We start from the raw sequence: 22,738 nt of genomic DNA on the forward strand, positions 1-22,738 counted from the left end.
AGTGTTGTTCAATAGATTATTTGCTTGTGTTTTTGTGGGGATTTGCAAGAAAGCAGCAGGAAATTTTTGCTATGACACTGGAATAAGAAGTAAATTAAAAGAAAACAAAATCTAATGAAATAATGAAGAAACAATGTTATAGCCATTTATTTATTTTTTTTTTCAAGTTCACACTAAGTTTAGAAAAAGGAAAATGTCTGTAAGGAGTTATTTCAAAATGAATTACTGGTGAAATTGTCGTTAAAAAAAGGATTTCGTTTTGGGGTGAAGAAAGTAATGGATGGAATTAGAAGCATGATGAGAAATGGTCAAAAATATCTATGGAGAGAAAAACAAGCAGAGAAGGGGGAAGAGAAACGGTAAATTGGAGCTAAAGCATACAAATAATATAAAAGACGTTTGTTTTCAAGTGTAATTTGGGTTTTTGTTACAAGACATAAAAAGACGTTAATAAATAGCCAAAACAAAACTTACAGAAAATCTTTTTCTTCTGTAGAAGTTTCTCTCGTTACACATTTAAAAAAATATATATTGCTGTTGTAAGAGAATTTGATAAACGATTCCGATTCCTTCAGCTTTACCAAACTATAAATTGAGATTCTGAAGGGTTAAAGGGAACACCAGCAGACATCGGCATAAAAATCTGATTTTCACGTATGTAAGGGCAGGTGCGTGTGTGTGTGTAAATTTGATAATTACACGAAATGTTTGGCAGCACTTTTTAATTTTTTTTTTTTTTGCAGATCCTCTAAAAAATTCTCTTGAAATCTCAAACAATTTTTTTTTTTTTTTTTCCCCATTTTACACACTGACCGAGAGAAAAAAAATTCTCAAAGTTCTTCTCAAACAAATGTGCTGGTTGAAAGGTTTCAGTTTTTGAAATATGCCAATGAATAGCTGCCACAGAAAGCATTGAGGGTCCAGACACCGACAACCCCAAGTACGAAAGGTGTGTTGGGCACCGACCAGTCGTTGTGTTTAGCAGTGCTGAAGTAGGTCACTAAAAACAGGATAATTAATCCAACATTGATCTGAAAATAAAACAAGCAGAACAGAATAAATTAAAGGGACAAAAGCCAGCAAATCTTTTTTAAGGGCCTGGGATACTTGACACTATCAACCTCAGCCTAATACTGGTATTTTATTTTAGTGACCCAGGAGGGATACACCAACCCCAGGGCTCGGGAGCAGACATGGCTATGTGGCTAAGAAGTTTGTTTCCCAACCACGTGGCTTTGGGTTCAATCACAGTGAATGGCACCTACTATTGAATTCCTGGATTAAACCGTATTGTGTTTCTGAGCAAAACACTTCAATTCATAGATAATTGCCTGATTCATCAGGGCTGAACAAATGGTGTCATTGTTTATACAATCATCATTACCATTGTTAACGTCTGTTTTCTATGCGGGCTTGGATGGTTTGACAGGAGCTGGCCAGGCAGAAGACTTCTGTGTCCATTTTGGCATAGTTTTTATGGCTGGATGCCCTTTGTAAGAGTCCACTCTCTGGGGGTGGTTGGTGTTACAATCTGTTGCAAAAACATGTCCAGCCATTGAGCTGTTTAAAAGGGACTTTGGAGGAAATATCAACTGGCTTGGAAACAGGTTATGGTAGGCAACAAGAAGAGCATCCAGCTGTAGAAAATCTGCCTCAAATTTTGTCTAACCCTTGCAAGCATGGACAAGCAGACTAGTTTCCTTTTTTTCTTTCTTTTAAATACAGCTTTACAACTTCCAAAGACATTCAAGATTTGTAAGTTTACTTACCAGAACTCTGGTGTACAGCTGAATACGTTTGTCAGAGGCTATGAGGAAATTAGAGGCACGTCCTGAAATGATTGCTGAACTCATGAGAGCTGAACCAAACAGACGGTACAAATGAGCGTGAACAACGTTTAACCTTGGTAAAGAAGTCTGCGGGAGAGAAGAAACAGGATTTTTAATCTCTTAGTAACAACAACAACAACAAAATGTTTAGAGTATTTGACCCTTTAGCATTTAAGCCGGCCCAATTTGGCCGAAATATTCCACCGGTTTTATGTTCAAAGCAGCCAGATCCAGCCTCTCACACCCACTCTTGACTGTCATTCAAAAGATAAACATTCACATCATTGAAGTCTCGAATCTACAAGATATCCATGCCTAATACAAAACAATGTGAATAAAGAAGGATTACACTTGACAGAGAAATCTGAATGCTAAAGGGTTTAATATCTCTGGCATCTTCTGGGTTATGGGCCATTAATACAAGCGAGATAACTATCCTCTCACAGGAGGAGCAGGCCTGGCTGTGTAGTAAGTAGTCTGCTTTCCAACAGCACAGTCACAGGTTCAGTCTCACTGTGTGGCACCTTGTGGATTTTGTAGACAGAAAACAAAAAGAAAAACCATTGTGTGTATATATATATATGTATATATTGATCCAGTGTTTATATCTCTGTAACTTAGTGGTTTGTCAAAAGAGACTGATAGAATAAGTAGTAGGCTTTAAAAAAATAAGCCTTGGGGTCGATTTGTTTGACTGAAACCCTTCAAGGTGGTGCTCTAGCATGGCCACAGTCATATGACTGGAACAAGTAAAAGAATAAAATACAAAGGGGACACCACACAAACAATGACCGCAACTCTTTCAGAATAATTGGCAAAAAACACAAACACAAACACTCAATTTGTTTTCTGGGTTTTTTCACATTCTTACCTGAACTCTCAAAAGCCAAACGGGATAAGCATAAAACATGATTCCAAATATGAGTGTGATGACAAAATCAGTGTGAAGGAAGTTGTTCAGCTTGCTCCTGGTTTCCATATAGCCGCCCCACTCGGTGCACCGCATGCAGTAGATCAAGTTACCGAGGGTCCACAGAACGGTCAGCAGCACACTGATGTACAAGTGCTGCAAAGAAATAAAGAAATACACAAAATAAACAAACACATAAATAAAATCGTTGAGTGCAGTTACTTGGGTCCACAGGTTGTAACGCTATGAGTGTGAGGTGAGGATATTTCTGTTACCCACGATTCACAACGCTTAACAATACACTGATATATGAATACTGCAAACACGAATATTTTATTCGTTTCTATTGTTAAGCACAGGGTCTAAAATACTTGGGGAGGGGGCTAGTTTGATCACATCGGGCCCCCCACCACAAGGGCTGCTTGTTTAATACTTAATTTATTGACCCTGGAAAAATGAAAGGCAAAGTAGACCTTGGTGGAATTTGAACTCAGAATGGAATGACAGATAAAATTGCCTGGCAAGGCTGACTGACAATTCTGCCAGCTCACCACCTTAATAATTATTTAACGTTTTTGCCACAAGGGCAGCTGCGGGAGTGGAGATGAGTCGATTACATCAACCCCAGTGCGTAACTGGTATTTTATCGACCCTGAAAGGATGAAAGGCAAAGTCGACCTTGGCAAATTTTGAACTCAGAATGTAGCGACGGGAGAAATACCATTAAGCATTTCATCCAGCTTGCTGCCTTTCACCAGTTTATTAATAATAAATATAATTAATAACAACTCCATGAATAAATAAATAAAAATGCCAAGTGCTGGTGGATGTGGATGGCATGGTGAGCAATGCTATGTGTGTGTGTGTGTGTACAGGGGGCAGTATTGAGTGGAGGATGTGTGTGGGTGAGTGAATGTTAAGTGGAGCTGAGTGTGTGAATGGATTATCACGAGTGCAATATGTGTGTGTATGTTATATCAATGATGTGCCTGTGTATATATGAGTGCTATGTGAACAATGTGTGTGTATCAGAGTGTAGTATTGTGTATGAAAATGTATTTAGATTTTAGTAGATAAAACAGACAGCCCACAGAGAGAGAGATGTGTAAACAATAAGAGTTAAAGAGGGGGGAAACAACAGAAAGACAGATGAGTAAAGAGAGAGAGAAGGAAAGAGAAGTTGTAAAACATAAAGAAGGGAGAATGAATGTAAAAAAAAAAAAAAAGAGAGATAAAGGTGGAGAATCAAATCAAAGAAGGAGAAATGGTGAGATGAGGAGGTAAATTCAAAGAGAAAGATCAAACAACTTGACAACTTACCTCTTGGGTCATACGACTGGCTTTGTTGAACTGAGCAAAACCTTGAGCAAGTAAAGCAGCTGCTCCACCCTAAAGAAAAAAAAAAAGGGGAGAATTTAATTGACATAAGTTTTACTCAAAGAGCAAAGGCAGACATGTTCCCTGTTCAATATTTCATGGCCACAAGGCAGCGAGCTGGCAGAAACGTTAGCACGCCAGGTGAAATGCTCAGTGGTATTTTGTCTGTCTTTACAATTTGAGTTCAAATTCCACTGAGGTCCACCTTGCCTTTCAACCTTGATAAATTTAGTACCAGCTGTGTAATGGAGTCGATCTAATCGACTGGCCGGCTCACCCCAAAAATTTGGAGCCTTGTGCCTAGAGTAGAAAAAAATATTTCATGGCCACATATAAACTTTATCCCATCTCTATACTGATATTTCCCCACCTCCCATTTCTGACCATTTAAGTGCAGACATGGCTGTGTGGTAAGAAGCTTGCTTCCCAACCACGTGGTTGTAGGTTCAGTTCCACTGCGCAGCACCTTGGGCAAATGTCTTCTACTATAGCCTCGGGCTGACCAAAGCCTTGAGAGTGAATCTGGTAGACGGAAAGTCTGCTCGTTCAGGGTTGACCCGGGGCTAAACAACGACAAATGTTTCTACAGCCCACCCACCACATTACCGCATTGTTACTGAAACCACCATTGTCCCCGCTTCCCAACCCTGCTTCTACTGCTGCCATGGCAACTACTACAACAATCCTGATCTTCATTGTTACCACCACCATTACGAGCAGAACACAAATACTACACACACCAACAATGCTATCCTGTGATACCCACCACCACAATAAGGATAATTATTCTGCCACCACCAACACAACTCCCCTCCAATACTATAAACCAATAGCACAACCCCCCTCCAGTACTGTAAACCACCAACACAACCCCCCTCCAATGCCACAACTACCATCACCACAGACCAGTTCCAGCAGTGATACAAAATTTGAATCAAGTCAGTGTGTGAAAGATAAAGCCATTCTTTAATGTAAACCATTGTTGCCAGACTGTGGCATCTAGAAAACAGACAGACACCTTTTATATAGATGCAGGAATTCCCCACCTACTGTAATTACATACATGCATGCATGCATACATACATATGTATATACATATATATATACATATATATATATATACCACACACACACACATACATTTATGTGAGTGGACAAACAAAATAATAATAAAAATCCTTTCAACTCAAGGCACAAGGCCTGAAATTTTGGGGACAGGGGACCACAGTCAATTACATCGACTCCAGTGCGTAAATGGTACTTATTTCATCAACCCTGAAGGGGTGAAAGGCGAAGCTGACCTCAACGGAATTTGAACTCGGAATGAAAAGATGGACGATATGTTGGTAAGCGTTTTGCCTGGCATACTAATGATTCTCTGCCAGTTTGCCACCCTTAATAATAAGAATTATGTACATACATACATATATATATATAGACATACACACACCCACATACAAATGCATGTATATATTACAAAAGACTGCACTAACATAGTGATAATGGTAAGATTTGCAGTAATAGATATTTAGAAGTGGTGATGGTAGTTAGTAGCAGGGGTGGTAGTATATGGTAAGGTGCAGTAGTAGTAACAGTGGTGGTGATAGAAGTGGCAGCGGAATGGGACTGTTCGATGACTAATAAGAGAAATCACATCGTAAGATACTCCAATACTGGTCTATTATTGTCCCCCCACCCCACACACCCTGCTCTGCTCTGCCCCAGCACCATACCATACCATCCCCGCAACGTTTAATGTGTAAAACAACAAGCGAGTTGTTACACCATTTACATAAACTGGATAGACAACTCTTGATTGTTGCGCAACACACACCGTATATGCATATAGACTCCCCTACACACACACACACATATATATATATATATATACATATATATATATATAAACACATACACATGCCCCCACCACAAGCTATACATGCATATATCTTATGTACTATACTCATACACAAACACCACATACATATATACTCCCAAACACACAATATATATACATACACACACGTTTATACACACCATAATCAATTCCAAATTACACACCTACTCAACAAGCAGCTAATTTCTAAAGCATAGAAAACCTGTAATGGGACCCCAATACATTTGTCCCCATTTTGCTCCAATCAATTTGCCACTACAGCTTCCTACCTTCAATTCCAGTTTTACTCTCTTACAAAACTGTTCAGAACCCTCATTCCTCTTTGCTTTCCCAGGAGATATTGAAACGTGTATAAGAAAAAAATAAATAGGAAATAAAATATAGTGACTTACCATCACCCTGGCCCACATCAGGGTCGTATGGACGGTGATGTCTTTGGAGTTACGTACATTCCACCAAAGATAGGCCGAACCAAGCAGCATTATACCAAATGCTCGAACCATGAACAGATGAACGCCATCAACACGAACCTCAACCTGTAAATTATCAACGGAACAGGTGTAAAGAAAAAGAATAAACATGGAAACTGAGAAAGGGAAGTCACATATTTTGAAGGAAGGAGGATGGGTGCAGACTCCTAAAAGAGCTGGTTATATAAGTGGTACTGATTTTATAATGAAGGCATACATACAGATGCAGAGCTTTGCATCTTTGAACGGCAATCTTAACAATAGGCGTAACATGATGATAATGATGTTGCCGATGGTGATGATTGTGGTTGTTATGATGATGTTTACAAGAGATGTTTTATATAACAAACCAACCAACAAACAAACAAAGTCGATGAGAGAGATAAGAAGAGCCAATGATGTAGGATGACTTCAAGAACCACACCCTACCACCAAACACCCAAAACCTACCCCAGCTAGGGCCCTAAATTAAGGAGGACAGTTGGTAGACGTGGGGGAGAGGACAGTGATAAACAGCTCTTTCTTTCTCTCTTCCTAAATGGGTCACATACATTACAGGTCCCTATCTTGCCCTAGTTACCACCACCACCTCCACCAATAATAATTTCTTACATCATCCTAAGGTATTTTTACATTTGTTGTTGTTTTTCATACTACTACTACTACTACTACTACTACTACTACTACTAATAATAATAATAATAATAATAATAAAATAGTTTCACAGTTGAAATGTGCCAGCACCCAAAATTCCCTACCAAAAGAAAGGGAATTTTTTGTATTTCTCACACTGAATCCATCACCACTACCAGCTTTGTAATTTGTGGAAGCTGATACATAGAGGAAAGGAAGAGAGAGAGAGAGAGAGAGAGAGGAGGGAGAGAGAGAGAGGAGGGAGAGAAAGGGGGCAGCTGGCTAGAGACAAGAAGAAAATTAGCTGAAGGGCAGCAGATATACCCCTACCACTTCCTCAATCTTTCAACACAAGTGAAGTTTCCCCCTCTGATATCTGTACTCTCACACACACACACACACACATTCATACATATACATACCTATGCACACACACACACACACACACGTGCATTTTATGTTTGTGTTTCACTTACACAAACATGTGTACTTTTAAAAGGAAACATAAAGAAATTAAAGCTCACCCAAGCACGCCACACCCTGCTGAAATATTCTGTGGACGGCAAGTCTAGAAATACACACACCCCATTATAAGCAAGGAACCAGGGGGAGACTTAAGCTGCAAAGGCATTTAGTGAAACATTTGACTAGTGCCCCAGCATGGCCAAAACATCAATGTTTTCAAGAACTGGAGAACACAATAATAATAATAAGACTTTCCACTAAAGGCACAAGGCCTGAAGTTTGTGGGATGGGGATAGTCGATTACAATGGCTCCAATACACAACTGGTACTTATTTCATTGACCCCGAAAGGATGAAAAGCAAAGTCAACCTCGGCGGGATTTGAACTCAGATTTGAGGATGCACGAAATACTGCTAAGCATTTCGTCCAACTTGCCAATGATTCTGCCAGCTCACCGCCTTAATAATAATAATAATGGTTTCTAATTTTTGTCACAAGGGCAGCAATTTTTGTGGGGAGGAGATGAGTCAATTACATTGACCCGTGTTCAACTGGTACTTATTTTATTAACCCCGAAAGGATGAAAGGCAAAGTTGACCTTGGTGGAATTTGAACTCAGAACATAGCAATGGGCAAAAGACCACTAAGCATTTCGTCCAGTGAACTAACAATTCTGTCAGCTCGCCAATCCTTTCTATTAAAGATGCAAGGCCTGAAATTTGAGGAGAGGGGACTAGTCGATTACATCGACCCCAGTGTTTCACTGGTACTTAATTTATTGACCCTGAAAGGATGAAAAGCAAAGTAAACCTTGGTGGAATTTGAACTCAGAACATAACAACAGACACTACCCCACCACCACACACACACATACCTTTCTCATTTCTACCATCAATTATAATACAACATACAACATAATACACACACACACACATCTATATAGTCCCACTCTAGGCTGTCATCCACTATTGGGTCAGAAGAGGGGGAAGGCAGCGGGGGGAGGGGTGCAGAGAAAAGCAAGCAAGAAAAGGGTCACAGAACGGCCACATCATCACCCTCCCCTATACCACAGTTTCGTACCAACTTCCTCTTTTACTGTCTCCCCTTCCTGTCACATGGTCTTTCACTGCCCCTCCTCTTCCTCCCCTTCACTCATTAATACATTTACTATCTCTCACACTACCACCACTCAAAACATGACTTTCTGGGAAGCCCACAGGCAATGAGGAAACCACTTTGCAATCATTCAAACTGCTAGAAATAGAAGTTAAATCTTCCTAAAATTACCAAAGACAGTCTTTCCTTTGCAGAAGTAGAGAATGGGTTTGAGTAGGGCCAAGAGCCCTGACTAGAGAAAAAGACTTTGAGAAGCACCAATGACAGTCCAAAATCAACAAAACCTAAGTCCAGAGTTTGGAGTAGAGGAGAGAGAGGTAGTCGATGGCCTATGACTCCAGAGGGACCAAGAGATTAATGTTGATAGGATAACCAAGGATATACTAAGCTTTCTATTTTTTTTTAGCTCAGAGGGTTTATCTGGTTGCTATTTCTAGCAAGTTGAGCAACCACACAAGTAGCCCAGGTCTCCTATGCCGAAATTGTTCAGTTTCCAGCATTGGTTTGTGTGTGTGTGAGTGCGTGCCTGCGCTAAGACTGGTTCAGGTATGTCTGGCTTTCAGTCTATTCCACACAAACAGGATGAGGGAGGAAAGGAAAGGGAGAGAGAAAGAGAGACAGAGGATAGAAGGGAAAAAGAAGAGGGGAGAGAGGGAGTGAGTGAGAGACAAAGAGACTAGAAAAGAAGAGAAAGAATGAAAGGAAAAAAAGATGAGAGAGAGAGAGAGAGAGGGAGAGAGATTAAGGGAAATAGATCTACACATCATAGTCAGAGAACTAATGACATCACAACTGTGTGGTATGTGTGTGTGTGGTGGTGGTGGGGAATGCATGGAGACCTGTTCAGTTGTTTTACAAGAAGTATAAATAGCTCTGATGAACAAAGAGGTGAAAAGCACACACACACTAAATGATAATAATAATGATTATAATATTAATGAGCTTATTGTATGCAGCGTTCAGGTGCACCACAACTCCTGGGGGAAAGGGTAAAAGAAGGGACAGAAAACAGTAATGATAGCCATTGCCTATTACACAGGGCAAAAAAATACAAGACAACCAGAGGGAAAGGGTTGCAGAGACATGTCTGGGAGTAGTGTTGGTGGAATTTTGAATTTCTGGGGATCTCTAAGAAGGAATGATCTTGGTTTCTTTTTTTAGGTTGAAGCCTTCATTTGCCAGTAGCAGACACATTATCTCAATGTGTGTGTGTGTGTTAGTTTGCGTGCATATATACATATTAGTTAAATAAGATTCTACAAAACTCTGTAGAGTTTATATAAATGATAGAAAATGGAATGAATGACATTCTTTATAGACACAGACACAAACACAACCCTTTTATTTGTTTCAGTCTCTGGATGGCAGCCATACTGAGGTACTACCTTGGTGAGTTTAGTCACATAAATCAACCGCAGTAGATAAGTTTGATGCTTACTGTAACAGTCTCTTTGCAGAACTGCTAAGTCATGAATGGAGGCATAGAGAAACCAAAACCAGGTTTTTAAATGGTGGGAGGGCAAATACAATGACACACACACACACACACTACATACATATACATACAAGACAAGCTTTAACAGTTTTGGCCTACAAAAATCACTCACAGGGCATTACACACACACACACACAGGCATGTATACTCACACACATACACATACATGCCCACATGTGCACACCCATAAAACACAGAGAAAAACCAGCATGCTAGATTATCAGTAAAATGGCAGGTCCTAAAACAAGGAGTCTGACAGATGGGTCCAGTCAGTCTCTGGAAACCTGGAACACAGTTGCAATTCATGCTAGATAAATCTGCCCCAGTCTTACGATTACCATATGGTATGGCTGTGTGGTTAAAAAGCTTGCTTTGCATGGGTCTCTATAGCAATCTATCTGCCTAGTTGTGTTTTTTACAACATTTATTTTTGCTTCCAATAGCTGGTTCTTTGGTCAAACTGTCGTATCTCCAGCTATTCAGATGCCAAGATATCAAAAATTGTCAAAGTGTAAGTACAATGGTTTAGCATTTTTCAAAAGTGTAGTAAGTCCCACATACAACAGTTTTACAAAAATATTTCCGACTGAAAATATCCTACATGCATGGAGTTACGATGTTATGCACCCAACAAAGTATTATTGTTAAGATGAAACTGTTGCTAATGTAAAAAGAAATGGAATGGTGAGACTATTTTTTCATTTTCTGAAAAAGCAACATTGGTAGCGGCTTGCTTGAGTTACAACCACCATTGATACAATCTGAGAAATAGCCGCCATCTGTTACCCGTTAGCTTAATTATTCAGCTGACCCTGTGCGACCTTACAGATGGCATCTAAGCAGAAAAGAGAGAAGATAAACATATATATATATATGTATATATATATATATATATATATATATATATATATATATATATATAATTAGTTTTACAAGCTGAAAGTTGTTGAATAAGCTGACTTAAATGGTAACCAGACAGCTGCACGACAAAAGCATGGACTTGGACTGCAACCATGCTGGAGCACTGCCATGGAGGATTTAGTCAAACAAATTGACCCCCCCCCCCCACCACCACCACCACACACCGCCAGTACTTATTTTTTAAGTAGTACTTACTTTATTGCTGTCTTTTGCCAAATTGCTAAGTCAGAAACAGAAACAAACTATCATTGTTGTCAAGAAGGGAAATGACATGGACACACGGACACACACAAAAAGAAAGCTATAGGGTGATGCACAAATACTCTGCAGCTTGTAACAGAAACAACACAATTGGTAATTCTTCTGAACAGTAGCCATATAGGGCTTGAGAGGACTCTTAAAAGTCTTGCTGATGGCAATACAACCCCTACAGTGCTGGTGCCATGAAAAATGCACTTAGTACTCTTTGTAAAGAGGATGGAGTCAAGAAGAGCACCAAGCCATTTCTAGAACAGGAGACCCTCTCTAACCCATGCAGAAAACAAGCTTCTTCCAGTTTCCGTCAACCAAAGCCAATTACAAGGCTTCGATCAGACTGAGTCTATAGTAGAAGACGCATGTCCAAAATGCCATGCAGTGGGACTGAACATGGAATCATGTGGTTGTGATGCAAGCTTCTTACCAAACACCTCATTCACAAACAGCTTAATGAAATGTGATCTCAATAACCAAATCTCTTTGTCATTAAATTACAAGATCAGACACAACACGATTTGAACCAAGAACATAGCAGGACGGAAGTAAATACTACGAGGCACCTGCATCTACCGGCATTCGAACATTCAATTGCCAGAGTAATAATAGTAATAGTAGTAGCAGCAGCAGTAACAATAACAATAATGTTTTTCTTCGTTACAAGAGCGATGGATGAGAAGGACAATATATTTGGGAGATAACAAGCGGTGTCTATATTGCGAGAGGGGGTGGGTTACATGAAAAGCAAATAATAATAAAAAAAAAGAAACGAAACTTATTAATAACCACAGCAACAACAATGATACCTAACTTAAAGGCCACAGATCAATTAGATTTACCATAATCCTGTTATTCGTCACATGGGTATCGTAAAAAGAAAATGACATTAACATCAGCAAGAAAAGCAGACACATACACGAAAACAAATTTTTTGTTGGGACAGTGGTTGCGGGAGGGAGGTCCTCCCCCCCAGTCTGGGTTCTTTTGCTTCTTCCCTTACTTTTTGTTTTAGTATATATTCAATCTCAAAAACGGAAACGACACAGAAAAAAAAAAAGTATTTTTTTCAATTTTCTCTGTAATTGCCGGTCACTAAAAAACGTAATTAGATCCTTTTGATCTCCAACCCACCCGAACTAAAGCATCAAGACTTCGTACGCTCTCCCCTCATATTTGTCTCAGACACAGAGTCACTCGAGTCGATTTCGGAAGGATTCGAACCCAGAACGTAAAGAAACGAAACTACGTCTAACGTTCCCCACAAATAATTTATTTTGATACGAGACCGGGTTTAATTATTGCAATGAAAGGAGTTAATTATTTATGGAGCGAGGTAAACAGTTACATACCAACAGCCGGGTGGGAAGCCCCTACACCAATTATGGGTAAACTGCGGCCCGCAGGACTTTCTTGATAGTTCGTCAACGAAAAATTTACCTTCAAATATTTTCAGTAGTGCGGCCCGTTTGATAATGCGTCATGTCACATGCGGCCCATTTCTCGTAAGTTGCAAAAGCCTGTGCTAAGCGGCCGCTTGACCACCTTGCTAGAAATAACATCCAATACTCCCTTAAGTCTCACTATCATAAACAATAAAGAACACACTGGATAATGCAGTGCTATATATATATATATATATATATACTCTTATTAAGACACGATGGTCACGGCTTGACTGTCGCTAATCGTAGGTCTGCTCAGACAGGCCTGGTGCTCAGCAGCAATAACAACAACACTTAAATTATATCCTTTTGTCTTGAAAAAGCAACGCATCGGAAAATTATAATGCAGTCCGAGAGAAGCAGCGGATCTTTGAACCGAAGGTCTGCTAGGCCATAGGTACACAGATAGCCTGTGGTTAAACAACAGCTAAAAACAACACAATAACAATGACTTTTGACATACGCAGAAGACCAGACATGTTCGGCGGTTTGGTGGAGTTACTGGAATTTGGACGGAATGAAAATGACAAGCGGGTCGACCTACGCAGGACTTGAACTCAAAACATGTGACAACGAAATAACAACAACGATAATAGCAATGGGGGGTAGGGGTACTCACCTGCGGGATAAAAATAAACGGGAAAAATAGCTGGATTAGTCCGTAGATAAACATACTCCAAAGGTCGAACATCATCCATAGCGAAAATCCAGAGGAGAGGGAAAGGGCGAAAAGGAGAACGACGGTGACCACTTGGAGGAAATAAGGGAGCGGTATGAGGCCCAGTGGGGTTACCACCAGCCCGGCCGAGTTAACAGTCAAATCCGTGTAGTTGGCGAAAGCCATCGGTGACCGCATCTGTTCCTTCTGACGGGTGTATGGAATGGATGTGCGCGTGCGTTATGTATGCGCGTGCGTGTGTATGTCTATCTGTCTATCTATCTGTGTCAATGAGAGTTACAGGAACTCAGAAGGATAACTACATAACGATTCGACAGAGAAGTGTATGTGTGTGGGGAGGTGTATATAATATATATATATATACACACTCAGTGAAAGTGCTCAACTATTGTAAATAAATTGAAATTACTTCGGTGGGTGGGAGCTGTGACAAGTCGAGCAGGGAAGGACGAAAACGGGTGGAATCAATCCTCTTGATAAACACACTGTAACATAAAATAGCTGCACAGCGCTTCTACCTAAGTTTATATATATATATATATATATATATATATATATATATATATATATATATATAAGTGTATGGAAATATATATAAAAGTGTATGGAGATTTTATATGATATTTAGTAAGTGCCAGTGTCCGAAACTCTTGGCGCCCGAGTCACTCAGTAACTTCTGCCGCCAATTGTTATTAATAAAAAAAATATGCATACTCATGTTCCGAGTTCTATTTTCCTCTTTGCATCACCAAACTTGCGTGCGTGGGGGTGAGAGAGAGAGAGAGAGAGTGCGTATGTATGTGTACGCATGTACATATATATATATATATATATATATATTATGTGTTTATATATTGGCAAGTTAAGCTAATTCGAAAGCAGGTAACGCGGGGCGACGGTGCTCTATAAACAGTGGCGAGACGGAGAAGGAGTTTGAAGTATTTACCACAACAACAATAAAAACTATAAAGTGACAGCTACAAACAAAAGCGTGGGAGGGAGACAGGCAGGTGAAGACCAGCCTCCGCCGCCACACACTCGCACTTCCCCTTCTTATTTAAAACTTCACTGAACAGAAAATCTAAACCCCTGAATAAATAATAATATAAAGGGAGGAATCGGATAGCAAATGTTAGAAGATGCTACAAGTAGCAGCGTGGGGGTATGGTAGAGAGTAAACGAGGGGGAAAACGGGAGGAGAAATAGGGAGGGAAACGGAGAGAACGAAGGGGGAGTGGCGAGAGTGTAAGAGAGAAAGAGCGAACAGTATGGCACGTCTCCATCACCGCCATCGTCTCCATCAGCAGCACACCCAGAGAATCTGGTGTTTATTTGTTTTGACTGGTTGATTAAGAAACAACGCGGAAATAAATAAGCGGGTATGCGGGTGGATATGACTCTGTGTGTGTGTGTGTGTGTGTGAGTGTTTATGTTTATGTATGCATTCTTCATAGAAAGATCTTAGAATTACTTCCTGGGAAAACGCATTATCAACCCAAGATTATAAGATTATTAACACTTAGGCTAATAAGTGTGTGCGTATTAATGTTTGCTTATTATTTTTAGTTTTCGTTTTTCGTATGTAAATTTTTGGCTGTGTGGTAAGAAGTTCGGTTCCCAACCACATGGTTTCAGGTCCATTTGACTGGTTCTTATGCTATTGGCCCTGAAAGGATGAAAGGTGGAGTCGACCTCGGCAGAATTTGAACTCACAATACAAAACTCAGATGAAATGCTGCAATAATCCTTTCTACAAAAGGCAAAAGGCCTGAAATTTTGGGGAAGGAAGCAATTTGATTATATTGACCCCAGTGGTCAACTGGTACTTAATTTATCAAACTTGAAAAGATGAAAGACAAAGTTGGCCTCAGCAGAATTTAAACTCAGACAGACGAAGTGCCATTAAGCACAAACTAGCAATAACCATGCCTCGGATTTACCTCATTGGCCATGGTACAACCTCTGTGCAAATAATAATAATAATAAATGCCAGGATGCAGTACCAGGCAGTGGCTTTCATGCCTTCTGATCTTAATTGATTGGAAGTGTTATCACGTACATTGTTTTGTCTTGGTATAGAAGATGAGCTACGGCAAATATTCTGCTCAATACCACAGGTCTGAAGGTCAGTTGTTTGACCATAACCAGTTGAGCATGTCCTTTGGTGGCTGACGATATGTGCACCTCTGATCAAAAGAAGAAGTAGTGTGGAAGCATCATAGCCATGTGTTGAGAGCAATTCTTTGGGGTTTGAACAATTCACCTTTGGAAACATGGGGGTTTTGTTCAACATCCCTAAACAACCCTTATTCAGGGATCTTTTGAGCAGGATGGGCTACTCGATCTGAAGAAAATTCTAACTGAGCCCCACCCGCAAGGTCATGCACTGCTTATCTTGATATGAGGTCACCATGTTGCGCACATATGTTTGTGATGCATGTGCCTGGTGTACCCTTATCAGAGAGGCAGTCATGATGGGTATATTGGGCTTCATATAATTGTACCCCACTGTCACTCTGATGGCATGTGCTGCTCTCTCACTCAATAATAATAATAATAATAATAATAATAATTATAATAATAATCCTTTCTATTAGAGGCACAAGGTTTGAAATTTTTGGGAAGGGAGTAAATTGATTACATCGAGCCCCAGTGCATAACTGGTACTCATTTCATTGACCCTGAAAGGATGAAAGGCAAAGTTGACCTTGGCAGAATTTGAACTCAGAACATAAAGGCAAATGATAACAATGCTTTCTTTATTAGTAACACAGACGCACCCCCAGTTTTTGGTGGAGGAAGAAAAAGGGGCAAGGGGTGGAATGGGTAAAAATAAACAACACAATCCGCACACTATCTTTGGTCTCCCCAGCAAGTCACCCCCCAAAACAGATTCTCCAACACCCACCCCACCCCTGCCGGTCAATCTGACAGACATGCAACATTTGAGATAAATGATATATATATATGTCTAATTAGATAAAAGTACATCTCATTATAACCCCAAAGTAACCACCACCACCATCACTACCTCCCACCCACCCCAAAAAGTTTTTTTTTAAATAATAATAATAATAATAAAAAGAGGGCAACTCAGCATGGAGGAAACGAGGAAAGATAATATATGCCCCCCCCCCCCCACCAAGGCTCGCCATCATCTTACACAAAAACTATTCTGGCGTGATTAAGTCACTAAGATATTAGAAAAGTTTATCATTTGAACATCAGCAACGGGTGGGAGGTGGGGGGAGGTCTCCAGCACCCAGTTAATACTAAGCAGTAAAGCAGGACTTTATCTAACTTTATACCTATATAAGGAGAAACCCCCATCCAAACAAAACTTGGCTTAATTTATTCAGACACAACTCCCATCACTGATTTTGACTACGGTCTGTGTGTGTGTGTGTGTGTGTGTGCGCTTTTAGATTTGGTGCTGCCTGGTTTATTTTTAAAAGCCAGTTGAAAAAAAATTCTCTCTCTCCACTCTCTCATATGATAAAGCTGAAACTTATGCCCCTGCCATTGTAGTTAGCATTGTTACTTTGGATTATATTTATAATGTGTGTTTGTGTGTGTGCATGTATGGATATACATGGGTGTGTGTGTGTGTGTATATATATATATATATATATATATATATACATACATTATATATAAGGGAGGATAGCTCTGATTATGCAAATTACACGTGTATAATTTATATATATATATATATATGCATGTATACATATATGTACATACTTACATATACATGTTATACACATGCATATATGGGTACAGGACGTCACAGAAGGTAAACAACATGAAAAACAAATATATATATATAAGTGCCTGTAACTTAGTGAAGGCACATGGATTAGTGGTTAAGATGTTGCACTCACAATTGCGAGATTGTGGGTTCGATTCCCAGACTTAAGAAATATTAAATATAAGCCAATTATGAAGGTGAGAGGACCCCCCCCCCAGCACTTCACAAAAAAAAAGACAGGGGAAGTAACTCTAGATAGCTAGAAGAGAGACGAAAATGATTGGAGCCCATCTAGGCTCATCTACATTCCCCCTAAATTCTTCTGCCAAAGAGACAACCTGGAGAGAAACACACCTGACAAAAAGGTGAACCTCACCTGCTTATCACTAAAGAATTTCTGAAGATGCCAGTCCCAGCGTGTATCTGTACACCGACTGCCATGCCATAGTGAACTCTCCATGCAGAGGTTGTTGATAGTGGACAACTACCTGACCAGTGGAATGCATCTCTTTCACAAGACATGGAAAAGGAGATGCTCCAATCTGGTCAGATGAAAAACTGGGGCAAGATATGACGGTCAGGCAGTAAATTATAACAGAAGGGACACAAACATTTGTCATCACTGCCCAACCTTTTTTTTATAATGATACTAAGCGAGTGAGGGGAGCTAATCAGTATAAGAAGGAAACAGAAAACAAAAACTATTCTCTCTCTATATATATACATACATACATGTGGAGGCGCAATGGCTAGGGCAGCAGACTCATGGTCATAGGATCACGGTTTCAATTCCCAGACTGGGCATTGTGGGAGTTCATTGAGCGAAAACACCTAAAGCTCCACGAAGCTCCGGCAGGGGGTGGTGGCGAACCCTGCCGTACTCTTTCACCACAACTTTCTCTCTGTTGTGCCTGTAATTCAAAGGGGACCAGCTTTGACATGTTCTGTGTCGTGTTGAATCTCCTTGGGAGCTATGTTAAGGATACACGTGTCTGTGGGGTGCTCAACCACTTGTACATTAATTTCATGAGCAGGTTGTTCCGATCAACTGGAACCTACCATCTTTTTATCTTTATTTCTTTATCCTTTTTTTGCCCCATGAGGTAGAGTTAGCCATTCTAAAACTCCATCATTATTTATAATTATACTGAAATCATCATTGTTTTAACCCTTTAGCATTTAAACCAGCAGCCACATCTGGCCCAAATACGGTCCCTGTTTTATGTTCATTCTACAAATAACATACACACAAACAAACGCTCTAACGAACAATTGTCAGATAATAAAAAAAAAAGCTAATTATTAAATGCAGATTATGCAAGCAAGTAATAATGAAATTGTTGACTACATAATGTCCAGTTGCTCAGTCCAAACGAAGTACGAAAGTATAAGCAGAAACGATCGAGTCAGCCAGTCTGACCGTCCACCTACTGGACAAATATGCTGAACTTACATGAAACAATAGCAACTACTGTCACGTGATTCGTTTGTTTACATAGCAATGCGAAGTAAACAAATGCATCTGGTTGGTCAGCAGTATCCATAGCAACTCCGTTTAAACAAAACCGTAAACATCTCGGTCTGCGAATGTCATTCCAGTCAGCAACTCGGATCAAATGAAATATTTCAAACTGTTTCATTGGAATCGTTCAATCTTTCACTCGTCACAAAAATTCAAATAATTTCTATTTCCGCCGAGAATAATTTTTCATGCATGAAATCGGTTTTGGATGACATCTGATTGTATCATGGCAATCTTTATCAATTCCAACAGCTTCTCACGTCAACCGGAACCTGTTCAGCTTAACCTGATAATCTCTAGGTAATAATCCCGAAGGGTCTTATCTGTAGCCTTCTCACAGGTGCAGGCGCGGTTGCGCGGTAGGGAGCTTGCTTCACAGCTTTATGATTGCCAGTTCAGTTCCATGGCATCTTGTACTAAAGCCCCAGGCCGACCAAAGCCTCGTCAGTAGATTTGGTAAACGGAAACTGAAAAACGCCCATCGCGCGCTTGACAACCGGTGATGGTTTGTTTATGTCCTTGTGACTTAGCGGTTCGGAAAAAAAGAAACCGATAGAATATGAGCACCGGACTTTAAAAAAAAAAGTACTGGGGTCGATTTGTTCGACTACCCCCCCCCCCCTCAAGGTGGTGCTCCAGCAAGGCCATTGTTCAAACAAGTAACAGATAAAAGCTCTAGGACGTTTTTAGGACTATCAAATCCATCTCACTTACTCGACTAATACTTAACTTTATCGGCCCTTAAAAAAAAAAAAAAAGAAAGATGTAGCTGACATTGTCATGATTCGAACCCTGAGCATCTTCTGACGATCTCGCGATTTCGTCAGTCACTTGTCACTCGAACGAAATAACCACCAAATCTCCGTTACATTACACCTCCAAAGTCTGCAAAATATTGACATTTACTCCGACCCAGCAGAGCATATTTATCAAACATGTCCCAACCACCATCGAGGGGTGACGTGAGAAATAGTGGAGCTGTGTATCGAAGTGTATCCAAAATGTCGCACCTTTTTTCTTATAAAACAATAAAAAAAAAGGTGTGGTTCGAGGGAGATTTTTTTTCTAACTGCTATTTCTAACAAGCGATCGACCACGTGGCATAACGGCTGTTTTTACGGCTCTGATCTCATCCAATCGTTTTAACCCTATTTAGCTTTTCACAATCAATTTTCATTTGTTTCGAAATGCTTACGTCTTTTGTTGTTCTAAATTCACATCCCAACAAAAAACCAACCTCTCTCCGCCATCCTTCGATGAAATCAATAAAAATAACAACCAGTCAAATATCGAAATTGATTTTCTGTATTCTTATGAAAATGTCAGCTTATGGAAGGGAGACGACTTTATTGAAACTCTTCAAAAACAAAGAAAACAATTATTTAGTTATGTCAGAAGACATCTAAGACTACAATTGCTTACATTTAGTTAATTGTTTGATATATCCCTTTTCCTTTTGAAGTCCTTTATTTTTTCCAAATACAAAATAGCCGTTTAAATTTGTTTACTACATATATGTTACAGAAAGATGTCCGTTGGTAATTAATACACGTAAGAGACGGGGCGGGGTGAGAGTTTTTCAAAGCGTTGTCAATACAAAAAGCGAAATAAAACCGAGGATGAAATGAAAAACGAAATCGCACTGTTCACTCAATTTCTTTTAATTAGCACATTATATTTACAAGGCTACTCAGACGAACAAGTAGGGCAACACACACACACACATTAAGTAAGAGCTACAAATAGTTCCATGCCGTGGAAACACGATAAATTTATACCATGTGCCTTGTGTCTCCGAACAAATTTTTAGGCTCAATACACTGAGTGTGAAAGACGGCCTAGAGACACAAGGCACGTTGTAGAAATCTACCAATTTTATCGTGTTTCCATTGCCTGAAACTATCAGTAGCTATTACTTAAATATTGTGAATATTAAATGATGTTTATCTCTTACTGGATGGAAGACATTTTTTTTTTATTGATCCTAAACTATAACGGAACAATAAACACTATATATATATACATATAAGTGCAGGTGTGGCTCTGTGATGATAAATTTGCTTCCCAACCATATGCTTTTGGGTTAAGTACCATTACGTGGCACCTCGGGCAAGTATCCTTTACTATAGTTCTGGGTCAACCAAAGCTTTATGAGTTGATTTGATGGACGGAAATTGAACGAAACAGTCGTATTAATATGTGTGTGTGTCTGTTTGTCACCCATCACCACTTGACAACCTGTGTTAGTTTGTTTACGTCCCAGTAACTTAGCGGTTAGGCAAAAAGTAACTGATAGAGGAGAAGTACCAGGCTTTAATAGTAATTACTGGGATCGATGTCCGCAGTCAAATGACAAACAAGAAAAGGACAAAAGATACGTAAATGTACGCAGCACCTTGCAAAATAACGATTTTTTTTTTGTTTTTTTGTCAGGCGTGAAGATAGACAAAACGAGATGTGGAGCTTATGATGATAACGTCATTGAAAAGTGAAGCAAATATTGATATTAACATCAATAAATTATCTGAATTAATGTCATTGCATCGTCAGATACTGAAGACCCAGTTTAAAACTCTTACGTTGCCTTTATCCGGTTTAAAATATACACACAATAGGAGCTGAGAATAAAGTTTTACAATTAATTTAAGAAATACTGTAATACGATCGGAAACTAAAAGTTAAACCGGGTGAATTAAATAAATCAGGACCTGAGACCAGAATCATTGTGATGTATTTTGTACACAAAATAAAATATGTCAGCATCAATAGATTTTAAAATACAAAGACGAATGGACAAACTGAAATAAAAAGAAAAAAGCGCCAACTTGCTTCTCTGCCACCCACGCCTGGTTATTTGGGTGAAGACGCATTTCGTGTTTATTTGACCTGTCAATCTACCTCAAATACACCAACGTTAATGCATTCCAGTTCGTTTTCCGTAGTATATTAATAACAACGTCCCTAAATATTATGCGATAATCCACGCTGCAAACACTAATTAGACAAACCTAACGAGGAAGAGGCCACTACTTCGTCGTTTGACCTGCTAAATATAGACAACTGATAACTCCGGCGCGCTCACTACATTCACACCCAATTGTTTTTTTAATATATATATAAAGAATATACTGGATGGTGTAGTTGTAGATATATGTCTGAAAAAGACAAATATAGGACGGGGTACCCCAACAGGCGAGGTTCCTTTCATCAGAGGGATACAGTATGAAGATTGTCCTTGGGTTTAACAGCATCGTGAAATATATAGACTTCGAAAACATAGAATATAAAATGAAACAAGACCGGTTTCGCCCGTTGCTCGTCGCCTCTGGTCCCAGGTGTTTAGAGTGATCTAAAAGATAACTTACCTGGGTTTTTATAAACTGTGGTGCCAGCGTCAACAGAACCGTTCCAATTACGATAGACAAGAAGAAATCAAGATAGTAACAGAATTTCTTGCCCAGGTATAAGAGCAGTATACAATAACAGCACACTGCGCCGATCACTGGCATAACGTTGATTTCCATTTTCTGTACCATTGCAAAAGGTTTTACGGAGAATTCTTGCAGAAATTCAAGTGGTTCGATTCTCCCGCCGGTGTGTCTTGGACAACAGCGAATGTAGTGCTGGTTAAGGTTGACACAAAATTGTGGAACGTAAATATAAAACGGTCACGGTCCTCCAAGCAATACAAAAGTAGTTGTGCAATGTCGTCTCGCTTTTTATTTTCCCCTTCTCTCTCTTTGATCGTTATTTCACTACCTCCTCTTAGAATTTTCGGTCGTATAGCTATTAGTCAAGTCAAACGATGCGAATATTGAAGAACATGTCGTTTCGTTTGAAGTACTTCCATCTGTGTAAACAAACTAGAGAGCTTAGGCGAATGTATGGAAGGCAAGACGTGCGCATAAAACTCTAAATGCTATTTTCTCTTAGTTATTGAAAGAGGAGGAAATCTAAGTAGCATTGCTTAATCACTCGC

General features: G+C 39.6%; 1 protein-coding gene and 1 pseudogene across 1 annotated transcript; both read right to left on the minus strand.

Moving 5' to 3' along the window:
* Window positions 1-136: 136 nt before the first annotated feature.
* LOC106877804 (uncharacterized) lies at window positions 137-22,399 on the minus strand. Its single transcript, XM_014926821.3, has 6 exons — window positions 22,125-22,399; window positions 6,406-6,549; window positions 4,060-4,128; window positions 2,701-2,895; window positions 1,770-1,916; window positions 137-1,031 (listed from the first exon to the last, which is right to left on the minus strand). Exons 1-6 carry the CDS (start codon window positions 22,293-22,295, stop codon window positions 870-872), a joined length of 888 nt encoding a protein of 295 aa, XP_014782307.1. The 5' UTR covers window positions 22,296-22,399; the 3' UTR covers window positions 137-869.
* LOC128250488 (U4 spliceosomal RNA) lies at window positions 15,399-15,463 on the minus strand (annotated as a pseudogene).
* Window positions 22,400-22,738: the final 339 nt, after the last annotated feature.

The sequence above is a fragment of the Octopus bimaculoides genome, chromosome 21, assembly GCF_046866305.1.
Source record: "Octopus bimaculoides isolate indiv1 chromosome 21, ASM4686630v1, whole genome shotgun sequence".
Classification (NCBI taxonomy): domain Eukaryota; kingdom Metazoa; phylum Mollusca; class Cephalopoda; order Octopoda; family Octopodidae; genus Octopus; species Octopus bimaculoides.